General features: G+C 39.8%; 2 protein-coding genes across 3 annotated transcripts; one reads left to right on the top strand and one right to left on the bottom strand.

Moving 5' to 3' along the window:
- Positions 1–11,330: 11,330 nt before the first annotated feature.
- LOC125897147 (uncharacterized) lies at positions 11,331–17,443 on the bottom strand. Of its 2 annotated transcripts, none has more exons than XM_049590238.1 (2): positions 16,859–17,443; positions 11,331–12,746 (listed from the first exon to the last, which is right to left on the bottom strand). In XM_049590238.1, exon 2 carries the CDS (start codon positions 12,311–12,313, stop codon positions 11,417–11,419), a length of 897 nt encoding a protein of 298 aa, XP_049446195.1. In that variant the 5' UTR covers positions 12,314–12,746; positions 16,859–17,443; the 3' UTR covers positions 11,331–11,416. The 2 variants fall into 2 exon arrangements, with proteins under 2 accessions (XP_049446195.1, XP_049446196.1); XM_049590239.1 differs by lacking the exon at positions 16,859–17,443 and having other exon boundaries at positions 11,331–12,307; positions 12,636–12,877.
- Positions 17,444–17,635: 192 nt separating this feature from the next.
- LOC125897146 (E3 SUMO-protein ligase ZBED1-like) lies at positions 17,636–20,392 on the top strand. Its single transcript, XM_049590236.1, has 4 exons — positions 17,636–17,734; positions 17,918–19,139; positions 19,422–19,560; positions 19,747–20,392. Exons 2-4 carry the CDS (start codon positions 18,259–18,261, stop codon positions 20,170–20,172), a joined length of 1,446 nt encoding a protein of 481 aa, XP_049446193.1. The 5' UTR covers positions 17,636–17,734; positions 17,918–18,258; the 3' UTR covers positions 20,173–20,392.
- The last annotated feature ends 640 nt before the right edge of the window (positions 20,393–21,032 follow it).

The raw sequence follows: 21,032 nt of genomic DNA on the forward strand, positions 1-21,032 counted from the left end.
TCCAGCCTTGAGGTAACAAAAGCGTGGACCAATTTTTCTGTATCTTTTCGGGTCAGGATAGGCCTAATTTTCACAATATTACGCAGATGAAAAAATGCAGTCCGTGAGGTTTGTTTTAAATGAGAATTGAAAGACAGATCTTGATCAAATATTACTCCGAGGTTTCTTACGGTAGTGCTAGAGGCCAGAGCAATGCCATCTAGAGAAACTATAAAGAGTCTCTGAGTTGTTTGGGGCCAAGAACAATAACTTCAGTTTTGTCTGAATTTAACATCAGGAAATTGGTGCTCATCCAAGTTTTTATGTCTTTAAGGCAGTTATGGAGTTTAGTTAATTGATTACTTTTTTCTGGCTTCATCGATAAATACAACTGAGTATCATCCACATAACAATGGAAATTTATAGAGTGATTTCTAATGATGTTACCTAAAGGAAGCATATATAGAGTAAATAGGATTGGTCCGAGCACAGAACCTTGCGGAACTCCAAAACAAACTTTGGTACGACGATTCATTATGAACGTGAACAAACTGAAAACGATCAGATAAATAAGATTTAAACCAGCTCAGTACAGAACCTTTTAGGCCAATTAAGTGATCCAGTCTCTGCAGTAGAATTTGATGGTCAATTGTGTCAAACGCCGCACTAAGATGTAATAAAACAAGTACAGAGACAAGTCCTTTGTCTGAAGCAATCAGAAGGTCATTTGTAATTTTAACTAGTGCTGTCTCAGTGCTATGATGCACTCTAAATCCTGACTGAAATTCCTCAAGTAAATTATTATCATGTAGAAAATCACACATCTGGTCTGCGACTACTTTCTCAAGGATCTTTGACAGAAAGGGAAGATTAGATATTGGTCTATAGTTGGCTAACACCTCTGGATCCAGGGTGGGCTTTTTTAGTAGAGGTTTAATTACAGCTACCTTAAAAGACTGTGGTACATAGCCTGTTAATAAGGATATATTGATCATATCTAATATATGAGTGTTAACTAAAGGAAAGACCTCCTTAAGTAGCCTAGTTGGGATGGGGTCTAAGAGACACGTTGATGATTTAGATGAAGAAATCACTGCGTTCAGCTGACACGGTGACACGGACAATCGTCTCTCACACTCTCGCAAGCGCCGTCATTTCATATCGTTACATGTCCGCGACGACGCAACCACACACACACACGGACGTGCACGAAAAAGAAGCGCGTTGCACCGAAGGTGCGCCGCTGGCGTCGCTTTGGGTTATGAGCGCACATGACGCACGTCTACAGTAAAAGTAATGGGTTTGAGAGTGCAAAAGAGCTACATCTGAACGCCCCCCATGCGGCCCGTCTTGCTTTAGACAAATAGGGAAAACCCTGACATGTATCTGATATGTCATAGGCCTATATCCGATCCCTGATCGGGATGTAACTTCCGATTCCGATCGAGTCTGAAACCACGTGATCGGCCCCGATTTCCGATCACGTGATCGGATCGGGACATGTCTAGTATTTTTGCATATCTGAGTCCAGAAGTCAGGGTCCGGTGATACACCCAGCTCCTTTTCCCATTTTAAAATTGGTAAATGTATAGAACTGGTCTCTGACAGTAATTTATAAATCTTAGAAAGGTTCTTCTTATTTCTCAGAGAAAGCTTTGTAATATGTTTGGCAAATTCTGGTGGCTCCAAAGTGTCCTGAGGCACTGGAATTCTCCTCTTGATTGTTTTTATCAATTGTAAATACTGTAGAAAATTTCCATTTCTTATTTCAAAAGTTTGAAATAAGTTTGTGTATGTCATAAGTATATTGTCTTGGAAAATATGGTGGAGATGAGTTACTCCCTTCATCTCCCATGTGCTAAAATGGAGAGCTCTTTTGTTAATTTCAAAATCCGGGTTGTGCCAAATTGGAGAGCGCAAGCAAGGTTCTATTTGAGAGTTTGTGATTTCTAGTGTTTTCCACCAGGCTGACAAGGTGGAAGCAATCATTGGGTTCTTAAAACAGTTATGACGTCTGAGTGTAGTGGTGATAAATGGGAGGTCAGAGAGTTTTATATTGTTGCAGTCCGCCTGTTCTAGTTCGAGCCAGGAGTTGTAGTCTTCGTTAGAATGTAACCATTTGGATAGGTATTGTAGCTGGTTAGCTAAATAGTAATGTTTAAAGTTAGGAGTGTCCAATCCCCCTTCCAATTTGTTTTTCTGAAGGGTGCTTAGGATAATTTTTGCTGTTTTGTTCTTTGAGTAGAATTTTATAATTGCAGAATCTAATGACAGGAACCATTTCGATGTGGGTGTGAATGGAATCATGGAAAAAAAAGTTAATTTGGGGTAGAATTTTCATTTTAACTGTGGCTATACGTCCCAGGAGGGAGATGGGAAGATTATTCCAGCGCTTCAGGTCACCACAGATCTTATCTAGCAGTGGGCTAAAGTTCAGGTGGACCAAGTCTGATAGTATGGAAGAAATATTTATGCCAAGATATCTTATGTTGCCCACAGGGAGAGAAAATTTTTGGTCTGCAGGATTCCAAGAGTTCTCCGTTATTGGCAGTATTGTCGATTTGGGCCAGTTGATGGAGTAGTCCGAAAGTTTAGAAAAATTTGTTATGAGATTAAATACTTCATGTAAAGACGATTTCGATTCTTGTAGATAAAGTAAAATGCCGTCGGCATATAAATTGATTTTGTGCTCTGAGTTGGCGGAGTGGATACCTATGATCTTGCTGTGCCGACGGACTGCCATAGCCAATGGTTCGATGAATATTGCAAACAGTAGAGGTGAGAGTGGGCATCCTTGTCTTGTTCCTCTCTGCAAAGTGAAGCTTTGAGATGTGATCCCGTTGGTGGTGACTGTGGCCTTAGGGGAATTATATAAGGCTGATACCCACTGGATAAATGACTCTCCAAAGCCAAATCCACTCAGGGTGGCAAATAGGAAGGACCAGTTGACCTTGTCGAAGGCTTTTTCTGCATCAAGTGAAACAATAACTGCTTTTGTGTTAATGCGTTGTACTTTACTTATCAGATTAAGAACTCTTCTGACGTTATTACTTGAGTGTCTGCCATTAATGAATCCCGTTTGATCATTTGACCCATTTTGAAAGAAATTATAAATTAATTTTCAATATTATTATTATTATTATTATTATTATTATTATTATTATTATTATTATTATTATTATTATCATCATCATCATCATCATCTCTATCTATCTATCTATCTATCTATCTATCTATCTATCTATCTATCTATCTATCTATCTATCTATCTATCTATCTATCTATCTATCTATCTATCTATCTATCTATCTATCTATCTATCTATCTATCTATCTATCTATCTATATTTTTTTCCCCAAGAATAGTGCAGCCCCAATATATACACACATGCATACACACATATTTTGGTCTTTTTTTAATTATTCCTTTTACGATACAATTAAGCTATGGTTCTACTTTGTTTTGTGGTTTTAGGGGCACTTATCTTAGAAGAGCCATGGGGTGGTGGTAGAGTGCCGGAACAGCTGCCCATCTATGTATAATTTGTCGACCACAAGAGAGGTCCTATTTCCCCTCTGCCTGTGCTCTTTTAGAATGGATATAACACTTTCCGCCTCTCGTTGATTTCCCTGGGGAACTGATCGTTCAAACCGAACGAAGTGCCTTTTAGCTCTCGTCCTTTACTCTTAACGAGCATGGCCTGCTCGGGGTCCGAGCCTGTGGACGCGGTGAAAGGTGATGTTGTTGACAGTCTCCGTCGGGATCTTGAGGGCCGTCACCATGAACTTTCTTTTACCTGGACTTCTGGGTTGTCTGGTGTGCTCTCCGGGATGCCAGAAATGATTAAATTGTCTCTCATGCTTCTGGACTGCACGTCGAGGACAGTTTCCTTCAGGACTTTATTTTCCTTTTTGAGGAGATCTACATCTGAAGTGACCGCCGCTAAGGTGGAGCGGAGTTCAGCGTTGTTTTGCTGCAGGTCGCTAATCTGCTGGTAAGTGAACTCCAAGCTTACCTTCAGGTCTTTTATCTCCTGGTGAAGCATACCGAGCACTTCTAGCTTCTTGTTGATGGATTCCAAGACGCTAAATTCGGAGGATAATAAGTCTTGTGTATCGGTAGCGGAGTCGGCCTTCTTCTTCTTATTGGGGTTGTCGGCAGGACCCTCCATGACGTAGTAGTGATCGATAAACTCTTTTAGGTCCTCCACTCTGGCTGATGGTGCAGGCTGGAGTTGTCACCCGTTAGATAATTATATTTGTTTGGCTAGTTTGTTGATATTGTAATAAATCTGGGTTTTTCCTAATTTAGCAGAAAGTACTGCTATGTCAGCCCTTCAAATAACCACAGTTGCGGGTAGGTAATATACAAAAAATAATCTTTATTAATTCATCACAAAAGGGAAACACATTTCCTAAAAAGCGAGGAGAGCTCAGGAAAGTAGGGGGCAACCAGTCACCCCAGGACAACAACGGGTCCAATTAATGCGACTCCTGCACACAGACCATTAAGGCATGCTTTACACCCTTTAAGACGCACTGCAACTCAACACAGCACACAGATTGAAAACCCACTACAATATATAAATACACACTGTAAACAGGAGGCACTATAATGCAAAAATACACACTTTAAGAGAAACCCAACGAGTGTCCCGCCAGCTGAGTTGCTCCTCCCCAATAGCCCTCCCTCTCCACACTATTAAAACAATGAAATAGGTCGACCTATACACAATCTAAAAATACAGTCATACAACTAATAACAGTTATAAACAGTTATACTTAACGGGGTCTGAGCTTGGGTCGCTGTCCAACTCCCCGGGAAACGGCTTCGTTGGACGGCATGAACAGGATCCGGCCACGGCCAGTCAGTGTCACAGCAGGCAGCACACACGGAGCGATAGCGGCTCCAGCACTCTCTAAACCTGGCCCTAATCTAACTACAGGAGGCAACAGACCTCCCCTCCTAACGCAGGAACAGCTAACCCCCCTGGCTACCTGTCTTCACCGCCGGCAGTTCTAACTTGCTGCGAACGGCACCCACCCTCCTGACAGAGTGCCGAGCCGCAGTAACAGGTGCTCTAACACGAATCACAGCGTGTCAGTGTCTTTTGTTCTCTCCTCTTCCCGGCAAAATCAGTCACACCTGAATCAAATCTAGTCATTAGGGAGTCCCGGCTGCTGACGTCACCAGCCAGGGCTTCCCCTCACCACAATATCTAATCTAGAGGTACTTAATATGGAATAACAGAGACATTCTTTTCAAGAATAAATCACTTTTTATGGAAAGATGGGTTCAGAACAAAATTCTTCTGGTAAGTCAGCTGTTTAATGAAGAGGGACTTTTGCTTTCCTATAGAGAATTTTTATCTAAATATGATTTTCCTGTTACTCCTAAGGAATTTGCTATAGTGTTTGACGCTATCCCCTCAGGTACTCTAATACTTTTTAGAAATCTTCCTAACCCTCTCCCCTCAGTCTCCGTACCTAATCCAATTGATTCTCATATAGGGAAAATCTGTTTTTCGACCCTTTCTCGTAATAACAATAGACATATACGTGCTTTGTTCCAGAAAGATGTTGTCTCTGTTCCGCATGTTATCTCATATTGGAATCGTTTTGTGAATGATACTGATTGGAACAAGGTTTGGATGATTCCACACAAGTATCTCATCACCAATAAGGTGAAGGAAGTTTCCTTCAGAATTATTCATAAATACTATCCTGCAAACCACTACATGGCAAAATTCAAAAGGGATATAAATGCAGACTGTTCTTTCTGTGAGGACCACCCAGAGACTGTGTTACACCTATTTTGGCATTGCCGTCATAAAAAAAAACTTTGGAAAGATTTCAACAGATTCATTATAGACTATGTCTCCAAAGACTTTACCTTATCTTGGGAAAATGTTGTTTTCTGTTTTTACAAGTGCTCTAAGAAAGAGGAAAAGGTTTTTTTTCTTATAAACTTGTTAATAATTTTGGCTAAATTTTTTATTCACAAATGTTAATACAGCAGCAAAAAACCTAATTTTATTCATTTTCTCAAAGATGTCGAACAATACATACAGCTTATTGATAGGTCTGACAACAAAAAAGCTGTCAAGACCTTAAACATATGCTCTGCTCTAGATGTTTTTGTGTAATGTAAGGACATATGGACATATCCCTTGGCTACTCTGTTCTTGTTCACTGCTTGTATATTGTTCTTGTATACTTTATTGTGTTTTTCAATAAATCTTTGGAAAAAAAAAACAAACAAACAATATCTAATCTAGCAGCTAGGCGCCGCCATGTTGAATCTCAAAATCTCACAGTGGTCTTGCGGTCTCACGCTGCCATCCGGTCTCCTGTCCTGTTTGCTGTCGCTGTGAGAATTGAAAGGTGAAAGGTGAAATTACTGACACACCAGTGCAGTTTAGTGTTCCCCTGATGCAAAAGGCCAAATGAAGATTTTATTAATCAAGGAACATGACACGTATTTACCAACTTTAACATTTTAGTGCATTTTACACAAAGACCCTTTATCATAGTAAGAATTACTACTTTTTTTCCCCACATACAGTCTGTGAAGAACCAATGGAAAAAAATATTCTCAAAATGAGACAGCTGAACATAGCATGATTCCACAGTGGCAGTGAGCTTTGAGAACAGTTCAGTTTCCTTTTGACAGCAACAATTATTTTAATGTTGATGAACTGCATACTGTACTTTCATACTCCAGTTGTCTTGGTAGTACAGTTAAATTTAAAATCACATTCAAATATAAAGTCAAATATCTACAGAACTTAAACACAAAACTATTTTATGAATGACAGCCACAATTAGATCATTTTGGTGGTGAGTGGGCTTTTAACCAAGACAGGATGTAGTTGTTGTTTATTAAATAGCGATGATGTGAAGGTGATGAAGGAGACTCCGCTGACACCGTCTTGCTTGTATATAGAAAGGTTTATTACAAGAAGTCAAATCAAGCACCTAGGATTGCCTGAGAGAGGGTTCGAAGCCAATATGAACTGCTCTGAATAACAGCTCCAACTACCCTGCCTATATAGGCTGATTGTTTTTGTGAACTTTGAGACAAAATGAGACAGGTGACAGAGAGACAATGTAGATGGAATCCAACCGTTCAACCTAGCTTATCAATCCTTGACGTGGGCCATAATAAAGTCTTGACCTGGGTCCCTAACTGATCATATCAGACCCAGGAAATCAATTACCATGTAGAACTTCAGATACTACATAGTCAGTGTTTTCTACCTGTGTTTTTAACCTGTCATCTTTCTCTCATGTACGACACTTGAGGAAAGTTACAACGCCTCGACCAATGTGATGTTTACTCCACAGTAAAGAGGTTGTTTCAAAGAAATTAAGATTTTGCAAATTATGACACTGGGTTCTAATCCATAGGTTTTATAATTACTGTTACAAATTTTTTCATTTATTTCATGTGTACTTTTTGTAACCTTTTAATATGGACGTTTTCATGACTTTATTTTGTTAAACTGTTTGTGTAATGGTTATAATTTTTATTATATAAAATGGTTCAGACAAGATTTACTTTAGAGTAAAAGCAAATTTTTTGAAAGCTGTCATTCATCAGTTTCCTGTGATGATTGGAAATATAGTGGTGATTTAAACCATTAACAAAATATAATAGTTATTAATGGCATTTTAATGTTTTCATTTATGTCTTAACATTTACCCAAGTTTGCATTTATCTTAGCAGAATGTAAAAAAAAATTGAAAAGCTGATGTTATGTGCTGATTTTGTTTGGACATTTCTTTAAGACAAATGAAGAAAATTCACTGAGAAACGATTCTCCTTTTGTGAAAAACAAGTAAATATCTGCACACTGAATAGTTTAAAGCCCCGTAGGAGGTATTATTTATTTGTGACGTTGTGACATATGAGAAGGTTCTCTGTGTATTGCTCGGTATTGAGGCTTATATAGTGAGGCTAAAAAAATGTAACACACTATTGGCTGATTATGTTTCTGTTTGCCTCACTATAAAAACGTCACAGTACCTTTGCCTGAGGAAGATCGTCTCAGAGTTGGCAACATAGCGAACAAATGATACCTCCTTGGGGGCTTCAAAACTATTGTGTCCAGCTAATTCTTTGTTATTCACTTTGAGCCCTTTTATCCAGTCACATTCTTCTGTGTTAAAACTAGACTTCTAACAGAGCAGCAAACAAAGGTTACTCTCCAAAATCTTCTCAGGCTCTGCTGCTGGGTGTAATGTGCTTAGTTATCTTCAAGTACAAAGTTAAATCAGGCCCACACAGAAATGGACTGCTTAATTATTTGTCAAAGACAATGTTAAACATTAATGCTTTATGATTTATCTGTAGTGTATGATTTGTCCTTTCAACTGACAGTCAGATTTGATTGTGAAATACATTCAGACAGTAATAAAGACAAAAGGAGTGCAAATATAAATAGAATTTATTGAAATTTTAAACTAGTTATAGATGAATATAAAAAACTCAACATTAGCCATGACAGCCTGGGCTATGATCAGGCCTAACAAAATGTGTCCTAAAGGCCAAATCAAAAAAAGCAGTGACACTGCCAACAGTAAGCAGTTCACTGCGTTTGGAGGTGGTCTTTAAGACAATTAACTCATTTACTTAAAAACATATAATTTCCCCTATGTGTGAAATGAACTCCATCTTTCAAAAATAGCCCAGGACTGTCGTGTCTGATGTGAGGGTGCTCAGTTATGGCACCATTTATACTATGAACAAATGTAGCCATAACACATAACACATTTCCTGGCCTTATCAATCTTTGCTGGATTGCCACCTGCACCTTTGGGCCAATGAAGAAAATATTATCTTAATGCCAGGATGCTGGAGGTGAAGCTGGTGCAGGTCCTCCTGCTCTCCACACATGAACACATAGGTGATGTAGAGCCTTGTATGAGTGGGTTGATTGCTTGGGTTCCAGTAGAGGAAACGTGCTCTGCTTCCTCACTCAAAACAGACGAGTGAACGACAGAGCTGCGTGTGTTTATCCTCATTCCTCTCTCACTACTATTCCCCCTGTTTAAGGCAATTACCGTACACAAAGCACTGTGAACTTAACAAAACATGTTATAGTTTTTCACGTGTTATTGTGATGTTATATGAATGAAGTGATATGTTTTGTGTGGTTTATTGTTGAATGAGTTTCTTGTGAATTCAGTCGATGCATAAGTCGGCTCCTGGATACTGCATGGCAGCGCGGCAATATTGAAAAGTTTACCTTCTCGTCTCACCATTTAAGCTAGTTACTGTTACATTTATGCTTGTGCAGTGAGATAAAATATTTATTCTGTCCCTGAGAAGTTCATATTGGTAGTAGAAATAAGTTAGTGGGTTAAAAACACATTTCATTTCATTTGTCCTGCAATTTAGGCGAAGTTAAAAAAAATACATATTTGCAAGGGTATCTGTGGGACTGATACTGTGTGTGTTGAATATGTTCCTGATTGAACATAAGTGAGTTTGTGTTTGTCTTCATTCCTCTCTCACTGCTTTTCCCCCTGTTTAAGGGCACAACAAATACACATTTATGAAACAACCTTTAACATAACCTTCTTTCATAGAAAAAACATCTTTGAAAAATAAGCAAAACGCCTTTTTCCTGTAGCCTATATGATACATCATAATTCCCTTTCTAATGTCTATTTTATAGTGCTGTGGAAACATCAACACATGAGGACCTTATAATTTACCTTAGCCCAATACCCATTTTTACTGAATAGAGCTTAAATGCTTCACAGTGTAAATTAATGCAACCTTCATGAGCTGTTTGCTAAGGTAATGATAACCAGCTCTCCTCCTGCTGTAGGAACCCAGAAAAAAGCCCTCCCTATTATTCAGTAGGATTTGCTATGTAGTTATGCTGTTGTGGCCTTATTTCATATTTCAAAATAATAGTAGTAATAGTATTAGGAAAAAGATAGCAAAAGATAAACATTTTGATTTTCTTTTCTTTCCCCATTTGTGGCGCTTCCTATGGTTGACAGCGCCCTCAGCATTAGCCTATACTGCCTATGCTACACGGCATTACTCTTAAAAAAGCCAGATGGCTCAACGTACCCACCAGCTCGGATCGACTTACCCTTAACCTTGGGCAAGCTGAGCCACAGAAACACTTTTTTTCTGGAGCCACTTTTTTCTTTCAGGCCCTTTGTCACAGACGCATTCTTATGATTTCAATTCAGTTTCAATGTTTTCATTGTTCATTCATCTTTTGTCTTATTTTTCCTTCCTTAGAGGACAACATAAGTAAAAATTGTCTGACCTTACCCCACTCTCCCCCACAAGCCACACCCACTCCCAAATGTACCTAACCCCCCACCAAGCACAATCCAACAATACACAAACATGATGTTATCATTATTATGTTTGTCATCACCCAATTTATCACTAGTTATCACTGTTGTGTTTTTCTATGTATTTATGTATTTGCATACACTGTCATGCATAGATATCACTAATATCTGTCTGTGTGCCTGTGTTACTGTACTGCAGTTATCTAGGATCCAATCTCAACTAACCTGAGCCCTCCTGAGCTCTCTCAAAGAGCACTCTACTTCATCAGGAATTATTAAGTTAATTGTAAGTGAGCAAGTAATAAATGTGAATGTTTCTTACTTTCATTTTTCAAGCAAGTCCAAAATATCACTTCTGCAGTTTGGCCCTGATGTGTCAGCATGATTGCAGTGATGGGAATACAAAGACAAAAAAATGCATGAAAATACTCAAAGTAAGGTTTTTAATGGAGAGTCAGAAGCAAACATACTTCTCATGCAAAGCTGTATGTACTGAAAAGCAAAAGATTTCCAAAATAAAGTGATACAGAGCTTTAATATTTCATCATTAATTGACATCATTGTTAGAAAAACAGCCATTTGACAGAGTCTAATTTCACTGACAACACCTTTAACATTTGAATACATATACTATTGATACTTCCTGATGTTACTTCTAGTAGTACTGTAATATAATTAATCACATTGTTTTAAACAAAAAAAAAGTTTAAAAAAAAATCACCATCACCAATCATCATCACCAAATCAGATTTTTGGACTGTGCCCCTTCACCTGTCTGATCCACTTCAACCTCAGAATACAAAATAACCTCCCTGCTGATATCAAACAGCTATGCCTTTAAATGTCAACTTAAAACTCATCTTTTTGTCTTAACTCTACGTTAGTTGCCTATTCTTTGATTACATCAGCAAATTCACCATTAGAACCCATATACCATAAATACTTCCTGATATTGACGGCAGTATTAGCCTGCTCTAATATAATTAATCAAATTGTTAGATATGAAAACAGAGAAGAAGAAAGAGGCCACCACCAAAATGATTTAATATTGGGCTTTGCTTTCCTTGATTGAGTGTTGAGAATTCTCAGCTCTGCCACCATGATGAAGGCTTTCAGCGATAGACACACAGGTACTCACACCTGCCATTATTGCCCGAGTTGAGATTTACAGTCATAACAATGACACCAGCCTTCTTATACGGTTCAACAGCATCCATGTTGAGAAGCAGGGTGACATCCTTAATGGGACTGCATTCCTCCTTCTTCCACCACAGGTACACCATGTTGCCTCCGGTACACTCGTTGAGGTTAACACTCACTGGCGTGTAATTTTGCAGCAGATACATCTGATTTTCCTTATCATTTGTGGAGACTTTCAGATCACTGAGTGCAAGCTTGGGGTTGGTGGTGAGACGGTACCAGATGAAGACATAGGCTCCTCCTGCACCTCTGTTGATGTCTTCATCCATACGGATGTAGCCTGCCTTAAACCAGGCAGCATCAGATCCAAAGCCAGCAGTGGCAGTGACATCACAGATGTAGGTTTCCTTCTCTCTTTTCACCCAGGCATGGATCCAGTCACCCTTATTTCCGCGGTTTAGATCAAGGGCCAGTCTCTCCAAGCCAAGGCCAAACTTTGGGGCTTCACTTGCTGCACTTACAGTGACTTCAATGTCTACTATTGGATAATCATGCTCGGTGCTTCCCTGAAGGTACCAAAGGTAGATGGCATCACCCTTTGCTCCAGCATTGAGATCTTTAGGGATCTTTGTGTACCCTGCAGTGATCAATCCAGCAGCCATATCATCTCTGAATGTAAACTGAATCCTGGTGATTGGTGCATCGCAGGATTCTTTTTTATACCAAATATAGATGTATTTCCCGAATGCTCCTTTGTTCAGATCAGTAGGGATTTTTTCGAAGCCCTGTGATTGGAGCAGTTGCTCCTCAGCTTCATCAAGGGACACCTCAAGTTTTGTGATGTATTTGCTCATTGTGGGTAACTGCATGAAGAAGGTCAGTAAACACAAAATAACAAGTTAGCAGCATGACTGTGCCTTTTCAGGTGAGCTCAAATAATCCAAAACAATTTATACATCAGTTGTCAAATATGGATCACCATAACAGCATCCAAAACAACTTATATTTTAAATGTGCATGCATATTGCACTTATTTACATTATTCATACTGAATAACCAATTAAGATCTAAAATTTAAAAAATGTTCAGTCCACAGCAAGAAAATATTAATTATTAACACTTACATGTCTGCTGATGATGAATGTTGGCCAGTAAGAAGTCAACCGATCTGCTGAATTCTGTTGTACTTACCACAAGTCAGCTGCCTTTATATACAGATGCAGCCACTTCAAATTTCCGGAAGCCAGCCAACTTCAGCCAAATGCCACCCCCCCACCAAGGTGGAGGTGTGCCTAGATTCCACTGTGACACGCCCATTTATTCAATTACAGGGTGTCACCATGAGATGGCACTTCCCTCACAGAAAGACAAAAACTAACAAGGGTTTAGAGGTGATTGTACTTTACCAAGTAGTATTTCAATTCTGTGCTACATTATTAATCTACTCCACTGTGTCAGATGCGAATATTACACTTTAATTGCATTATTTTTATTTTAAAGATCTAGTTTGGCCTATTAGTTACAGTACTTTTGTACAATAATATAGCCTAAATGTGTTGCTAAGTTATATTATTACAGGTTACAATAAGCCACCCAGCAGTATTTAAGTTAATAAAATGACCACCTTTATCTGCTGCAGCATCAGTGTTATTAAGGAAAACCTAAAATGTTGTTACAATTGGCCCAGGTCTCCCCTATCTGAAAATATTGAGTTAATTTACATTACATTAATTAACATTAATTAAGAGACAAAATCATTTTTTTTGGTTTATAATGTGAAGAATTGTAAAATGTCCCTTTTACGAGGTAGTTCAGACATCGACAGTGACAATGTGTTGTTGAATGTTTGCATCAAAAGTTTGCATAGCCCACTTGGTGTGATGATCTGAGTAACTGGGAAACCTATTCAGATGGAAACACTCACCCATTCAGAGGGAATGAAAGGTTCATGGTAATGCTAATTAAGAATAAGATAAACAGGACCACATTATGTCGCATTAGTGACTTCACTCCTTTTCAGTTAAACTCTGCAGGCTATGTGCAGCTTGACCCTTGTTGCGGCTGCATGTGAGGATGAAATACCAATTTCGGCCTGCAGTGTTTCCCCTAGGATGGAGTGATAGAGCAGCGGAGGTGACGCACGAAAAAAAAAATTCACACGCGCGAAACCTAAAACCTGTATCTACTGGCACCAAAAGGGCTCTTTAGGACAAAGTGCATGGAGTACATTTGTGCACAGTAATGAGCAGGTGAAATGTCTGTCGAGCTTACATATGAGGTGTCTCAAGATTTAGGAAAATACAATTTTATTGAACATAATGAAAGCAAAAAAGTAATTTGACATGCTGCTGTTTTGTGCCATGACCATTTGTGCTGGAAGTTGTTATTTCTGTGACAACGCCTGAACGCAACACAGGCTCCTCTCCACCTGTGCAAGCAGCGTGTTTGACTGTACGTAACAGCAGTCTGTTGATGGTTATTTACACACTGTCCATAACAATACCTATGTCAGGTAACAAACTGGGCCGGGCTTGGGTCAGATTTGGTCAGGAAAATGCAGCCTGAGCCGCGCTCTAGCGTGCTCACCTGTGTGTGTGCACCCATGTCTGTGTGGGCAATAGGCTACAGAGAGCAGAGCAGAATGTTAACGCGTGTTAGTATGTATCTTTACATCTTCACTGACCAATGGATACTAGGTCAAAGAACCCCTGAGGATCATGTTCCACCAGGACAGCTACAAGTTAGACTAATTTTAGTTGGCTGAAGGCCAAGTTAAATTTGGCAAAGTACCATGTAGGTAACAGCACACGTGATACCATCTTAAGTATATAAGCTGTGTCTCTTGCTGTTTATGTATCACACTTGGCTTCCGTATGTAGCAAATGTTGATCCGAGCTCGTAATAAACGTATTAAGAAAGAACTCCGTGATCGGCCTCATCCTTGCATTCTCCAGATCATCACAGATTACAGCACATTACAGTTCACGGCAGTTCATGAGGGAACGACACATACACGTGCCTCACCGTTAGCGTTCCACAGCGGAGCGCCGAGTGTGAACAGTGAGTCGGTTGGTTCGGTAAATGAACTAAAAAAAAAAACGTATTTTCTGCCAACACCTGTTGATGTTAGGCTAACTGAATGGCGTTCCTTGGCAGCTCTTTGCTAGATAATGAGATGCTAACGAGCTAATACTAGCTGAGCTAAGTTTGGCAACTATTAGATCAATATTATATGCCAGAGAACATGAAATTCCACCTCACATGCTCTATCAGCAATCATAGATGTAATGTAGTGATGACACAGTTCAAATTAATGTTTGTAGTAAGATGACAGGATAGAAACAGTCTGAATAAATAAAGTGTAAACACTATAAATAATAGCTCCTTCAGTGACAGTCTTCAGCATCCATGGTGTGTGAAGGAGAAACTTAGAATAGAGATAGAGATTGAATAGAGATCCACTGCTCCCAGTAAAAACACCAACACTGAGTCATATTCATGTAATAGATATTGGGTGTAAATGCAACATTTTGCACACAGTTGTATTATAATGATTTTGGAGCATTTACATTTTTGTTGATTTATTTTATTTATGTTTAACATGATGAAGCTGACTAACTTGTGTTGACATTATGGCTGTTCTTTAGCCTATATACATTCAGATGTTGTTTAATGATTTACACAATTGTAAAACATACAGTATGTTTTCCTCAGGCTACGACAATCAAAATCTATGACTGTTGCATCTCAGATTGTCTTGCATCAATATATTTTTTGTCAGATGACAAGTAGTAGAGAGACTGGAGCAGATGGAGGAGATGGAGGAGGAGAGGCAGGAAGAGAGACAGGGGGAGATAGAGGAGAGACAGGAGCCTCACAGGTGAGATTGAATGGTGAAGGATATATGTTGATCGTGAGAGTCAGCATTGTGACTAGGGGTAAGTAAAAATATTGATTCATACATAATATAAGCTTTTACCCTATATCAATGTCAGTTTGGATCACTATTACCAACCCAACTGTAGACCGCAGGCTGGTACTGAAGTTACGCCCCTAACTTCGGAGTATACTGTTATTATTATTATAGTTTACCCTGGGAAGCACATACGTACAGATGTGGTGAAGTTATCAGTGTATATTCATGTAACTGATAACATTAGAGAATACATTAACCATGACATTTTTGTATTTAGTGTAGATATCTAAATATGCATGATAAAGCAGTGATCAGTTTCACATGACGTGAAATTGCATTAAAAAGTCCTCAACGTACAGATCGTCGCCATGGAGCACTTTAATGTCCCTACCAATGTGAAAATCAAACCTACGCCCTTGGCGTCATGTATTGCGAAACTGGTCGGTCAGCCAATCAGGGACTGGAGCTGGTCCTTATGAAGAGTTGGGCATGAGATAGTTGAGTCACAAGCACAATGGCAGATGGACAAAGTCTGGAAATAAGTGAAAAACGGCCTAGCAAAAGAAAACGAGCTCCTCTGTCTGAGGAGGCAAAGAAGAGCAAAAAGGAGAGTGATAAAAGAAGAGAAAAAAAAGAGTAAACCTCAGTCAGGCGTTCAAGAGCTGAAGAGTCTCTGACACAGCTGTCAGTCATGTCAGTCACTGCTCATGATGAAATATGAATCAGGATTCTGTTACTGCAATGCCTTTATCTCACCTCAAATGTTTTCAGAAACATATTTTAGTGTACTGTTTAGCTGTAAAATAAGAGAGGTGGTCTGGCTGGCTGTTTCTGGTACGCTGGGGTCTGATTCTAACAAATGCTGTCAGAGGCAGTAGAAAAGGGAGAAGGCCAGGAGGGACATGATTCAATGCACAGACAGTGGCCCTCATTTATGAAACAAATTTTACAACAGAAAACTGGGCGTGCGGCCATTTGCACGTAAACCTCAGCTTTGATCAATGTGGACGTGAGCAGAGGATACGATCAAATCTCTCATCAGGTCTCAGCTCGTGTACCCAAGTTTGAGTCAGCGTGGACAAGCAAGTGAGTATTAGCAGCCACCAGTTTCATGCACAGACATTTTTGAGAGTTTATATCTCATAATCAGCTACAGAGATTTGTACCAAATTTGATCTGCACCCTCTTGGGTCATGACTCAATCAGTGCATAAAATGTGGTGATTATTGCTTGAATAGGGAGTGGTTTATGACAATACATCTAAATTTCAAGACATTTCATATTCCAAGCATTAAAAGAAACATAATAAATCACAAGTGCATCCTACAGAGCAGAAATCTTTTCAGCTCATCCACTGAATTGTGACAAAAGTTTGCCTCACTGTAACCTATAGCCAATTCAGAAGTCTGTCATTCTATATTTTTAAGTATATACAAAACTAATTAGCATCTCTATCTACAGAAGTCTTCATTTAAAAGCAAGCAAAATGGACACAGACCTTCTTTGGATAATAGATATCACGTTTCAAATGGTGCCGTAGCATTGTTCCGACCTGTCATTGTTCCGACCTCTCATTGTTCCAACCTCTCATTAGTCCGACGTCCCGTTGTTCCGATATGTGATTATACTAGGCTATACTGTATTTGTGTACCATAGAGGATCAGCAATGCAACAAGATACAAGTGTCATAGAGAGAAGAGAATGAAACACCATAACCTCTAGGGCTGGGTAAAAAAATCGATTCAAACGATTTAGGATCGATTTCATTTAAATTTTGCAATATTGATCCATAGGGCATGAGATCGATTTTTTCCCATGAACCCCAGTCTTGTGCGCGATGACGCAGAGACACGTTTACGTCCGGTTGACGTTCACAAGCGTGCAGACACACAATGGCCGACGCAGGAAAAACTCCGCTCAGCAAGCCGTCCCAACTTAAGTCTGACGTCTGGAAGCATTTCGGATTTAAAACAACACAGGACAAAGAGCTGGATAAAACCAAAGTGGTTTGCAATATCTGCCAAGCGGAGGTCAGTTATTGTAGAAATACTACAAACCTCAGAAACCACTTGACAAGGTATCACACTATGCTAACGTTAGCTTCCGACAACAAGCTGTTCTGCCCTGAGAGTGTTTAATATGTTAAAAAGACAAAGTTTACTGTTTAAAAATGTGTTTGTATTGTTATTTTTAAGACAAGACTGTGGAGTTTTTATTTTGAAGGCTGTAAAATAGAGGAAACAGGAAACAGATAACAGGAAGTAGGAAGTGTAGAGAAGACCTGTAAACAGAGAAGAGCATGTCAGCAGTTGAACAGTTTCCCATGTTGAATCCAGCGTAATCCTGTGTATGAATCCCTCAGAAAGCAATGGCTGTGAGTATTTTATGTTCTTTACATGTTTGAGAAGAGCTGTTAGTAACTTTGATAGACATTTTTGTAAGACTGTACCAATTTAACAACTTTATGTGTTAACGTTCGGAAGACAATTCTACTGCAATATACTTATCTATTTAGTCATAGCAGTCTATTGAGTACATTTTGTATTTTCTTTTCTAGTTTCACTCCGATTCAATGTGCCATCCTGACTTAACCTGCTGTGAGAGAAGTCATTAAAGGAGCAAGCACGCTCGCTTCCTGGCTCTTGAAAAGGAGTTTGGCTGGCTGTTTATTTATGTTAACACTTTGGAAGTAAAACACATAAAGAGAACAGTATAAAGCCGTCCGGGGCAAAACAAAAGAAACTGAGGGAATCACTAACATTATCAGCCGATTCTCCGCGGGCCATAAAGATAACGGAGGCCATCGCAACTTTTGTTTGCAAAGACTTACGCCCGTACTCCGTAGTGGAAAACGAAGGCTTCAAGCGGCTCGTTCAGGTGCTCGAACCACACTACGTTATGGTGCAACGTAAACATCTGACTGAGACTGTTATCCCCATGATGTATACACGTGTGAAAGACGACATCCTAACGAAAATGCAGTCAGCAGAGAGGGTCGCCATAACCTGTGACACCTGGACATCACTGTCAACGCAGTCGTACATGACAGTGACTTCTCACTACATCAACAATGAGTGGTGCCTCATGTCTCATGTGCTACAGACCACCGAGGTTCTCACGAGCCACACCACTATTAATATAACTGATATGTTGACGGAGGCCATACAGGAGTCGGGGCTGACCAGCAAAGACCCAGCAGTCGTGATGGACAACGCTGCAAATATGGTTCGTGCGGTGGAGATAATGCAGCTAATGCATGTCGGATGCTTCGCGCACACATTGAACTTAGCCTCACAAGCAGGTCTGAAAATCCCAGCCGTGTCTCGCCTGCTTGCTCGAGTGAGGCGTATAGCAACGTTCTTTCACCGGAGTACGACGGCAAACCACATACTGAAAGAAAAACAGAAGCTACTTCAACTGCCAGCGCACAAGCTAACAGTAGATGTTGTGACTAGGTGGAACAGTGCACTGGACATGCTGGAGCGCTTTTTAGAACAACAGCCAGCTATCTCTGCCACTCTCCTTTCACAAGACGTGCGCAGGAATGAAAAAGATCTGTGCACCTTAACAGAGGAAGATGTAACGATTGCAGAGGATTTGGTGCGGGTCTTGAAACCAATGAAAGAAGCCACACTGGCAATGTCGGAGGACAAGCAACCAACTCTGTCCGTCATCGCCCCACTTCTCGCCCTGCTGCAGGAGGCCTTGACCAACAGCCTCGACGACTCCACCGTGGTGAGGGACTTGAAGGCTGCTGCAAAGAATAACTTGAGGACAAGGTATGCTAAGGTCTCGCTCTTTCTGTGTGTGTGTGTGTGTGTGTGTGTGTGTATGCGCGCGCACGCACAATAGTCAGTGGTAGGCCAAATCAAAACATTACAAAAGCAAAGTTTTGTATTTTATATGTGCACTTTTTTCTCATTTTACTGATTAGTTGTAGCAGTTAATAATTTATAATCCATGCACTTTTTTGTTTGTATGTGTGAGATTGTTTATTTGTATGCATGCCATGTTTATCCTCATACTGTGATACCAAAAATAATTTGTGAAATGTCTTTAAGATATGATGCGCAGAAGGACACATTGTATGCAGCATCAGCGCTGGATCCTCGCTTTAAGGCCCTACCATCCCTGTCCGCTAAAGAGCGAGATGACACCTTCTCCAGACTGCAGTCTGAGGCTGCCACTGCTGCATGTGATGTAAGTGTTTTTAAAAAAAACTGTTCAATTTAATAAGAATGTTTTCATTGAGAATTAAAAGATTCTCTATTGGATTATAAGGAATAATATAAAATATAAAAGAGTTCATAAATGATTTTCAATCTATTTATTTATTTATTTATTCATTTATTTATTTCTGTTTTTTTTTCCTGTCTTATTCAACAGCAAAATACTGATGGTAATGATGCTGAGGAAGGAGCTGAGGAGATGGGGGAAGCGACTTCGCCCAAGAAGCCCAAGAAATCCAGCACCTTGGAGTCTCTCCTTGGGGCAGTCTACTTACCAACAGTAAAGGAAAATGAACAGAAAACTCCAGCAAAGAGGGCTCAAGATGAAATCAGAAGATACAGGGCAGAAAAACCTGCTGGGCTGAATGAAAATCCTCTGACCTGGTGGAGGTCAAATGAAAGGGAGTATCCACTGTTGGCTCGCCTGGCCAAGCAATACCTTTGTGTCCCAGGGACCAGTATTGCGTCAGAGAGGGTGTTTTCAACTGCGGGTGATATTGTCACTGCAAAAAGGAGCTGCCTAACCCCAGATCATGTCAATGAGCTCCTTTTCCTAAACAAGAATCTCACAATTACCAAGTGAGAACAAAGTCACAATAACAGGACTTGACTTTAGACAGTTTAAGTTAACTTTTAGTTTTGTAACCATTGTTATTATTTTTGCACTTTAAGAAACAATGCCTTAATGCAATTTGCAGTGATGGAATGTTGTGGTTCAAGTACACTTTCACTTGCAATTTCTTTCTAATGTCAAAATTGCACTTTTGAGACTTGAGACAGTTTTGTTTAGTTTGAACTGTCCAATTTACATGTTTGCACTTAAAACCTATTGTTTATAGTGAAGAGAAAAAATAAAGTGCATTTGTATTTTGTAACACAGTTGAGTCATTTCCATTATTTAAGAGCAGATCGAATCAAATCGAATTGAATCGTGATTAATCAATTCAGAACCTTATGAATCGAAATCGAATCGATTTAGGAAATTGGCCATGATACCCAGCCCTAATAACCTCCTGTTATTAACTCTGGGGTCCACGTTGTGTGGGGAGCTTTCCGCGGTGCTGAACGGCTCCCGGCAGGCGTATTTCTGCTTTGATGGTGCACCACGACTGGCTCTGGGTCAGCTGGGAAAGGCTTGAGGCTAAGCAGGCTCACGGCTTATGTGTTTGCCACTTTCTTTTTCATTTTAACCCACACCATGATCTTTTCCTGACCCTAACCAAGTGGTTTTTGTGCCTAAACCTAACCAGACCTTAACCACAGGGCATCAGGATGATTTCGGAACAACGGGACTTCGGAACAATGGGTTTAATATGGTCGGAACAATGGGATGTCGGACCAATGGGCAGACCCCGTTTCAAATGGTGTTCAGATCAGTTTAATAGTGAGCCTGCAGTGATATTTAGTATCTTGTAATTTGTAATGTATGCACAACATTCTCTA

This window comes from Epinephelus fuscoguttatus, linkage group LG11, assembly GCF_011397635.1.
Source record: "Epinephelus fuscoguttatus linkage group LG11, E.fuscoguttatus.final_Chr_v1".
Classification (NCBI taxonomy): Eukaryota; Metazoa; Chordata; class Actinopteri; order Perciformes; family Serranidae; genus Epinephelus; species Epinephelus fuscoguttatus.

What these genes read in the sequence shown, in the direction of transcription:
- LOC125897147 (XM_049590238.1), bottom strand. Translation starts at nt 12,313, where the DNA reads ATGCAGTTACCCACAATGAGCAAATACATCACAAAACTTGAGGTGTCC.
- LOC125897146 (XM_049590236.1), top strand. Translation starts at nt 18,259, where the DNA reads ATGGTGCAACGTAAACATCTGACTGAGACTGTTATCCCCATGATGTAT. An exon ending in AAGAATAACTTGAGGACAAG is followed by an intron (nt 19,140 to 19,421) that starts GTATGCTAAGGT and finishes AATGTCTTTAAG; the next exon opens with ATATGATGCGCAGAAGGACA. An exon ending in CTGCCACTGCTGCATGTGAT is followed by an intron (nt 19,561 to 19,746) that starts GTAAGTGTTTTT and finishes CTTATTCAACAG; the next exon opens with CAAAATACTGATGGTAATGA.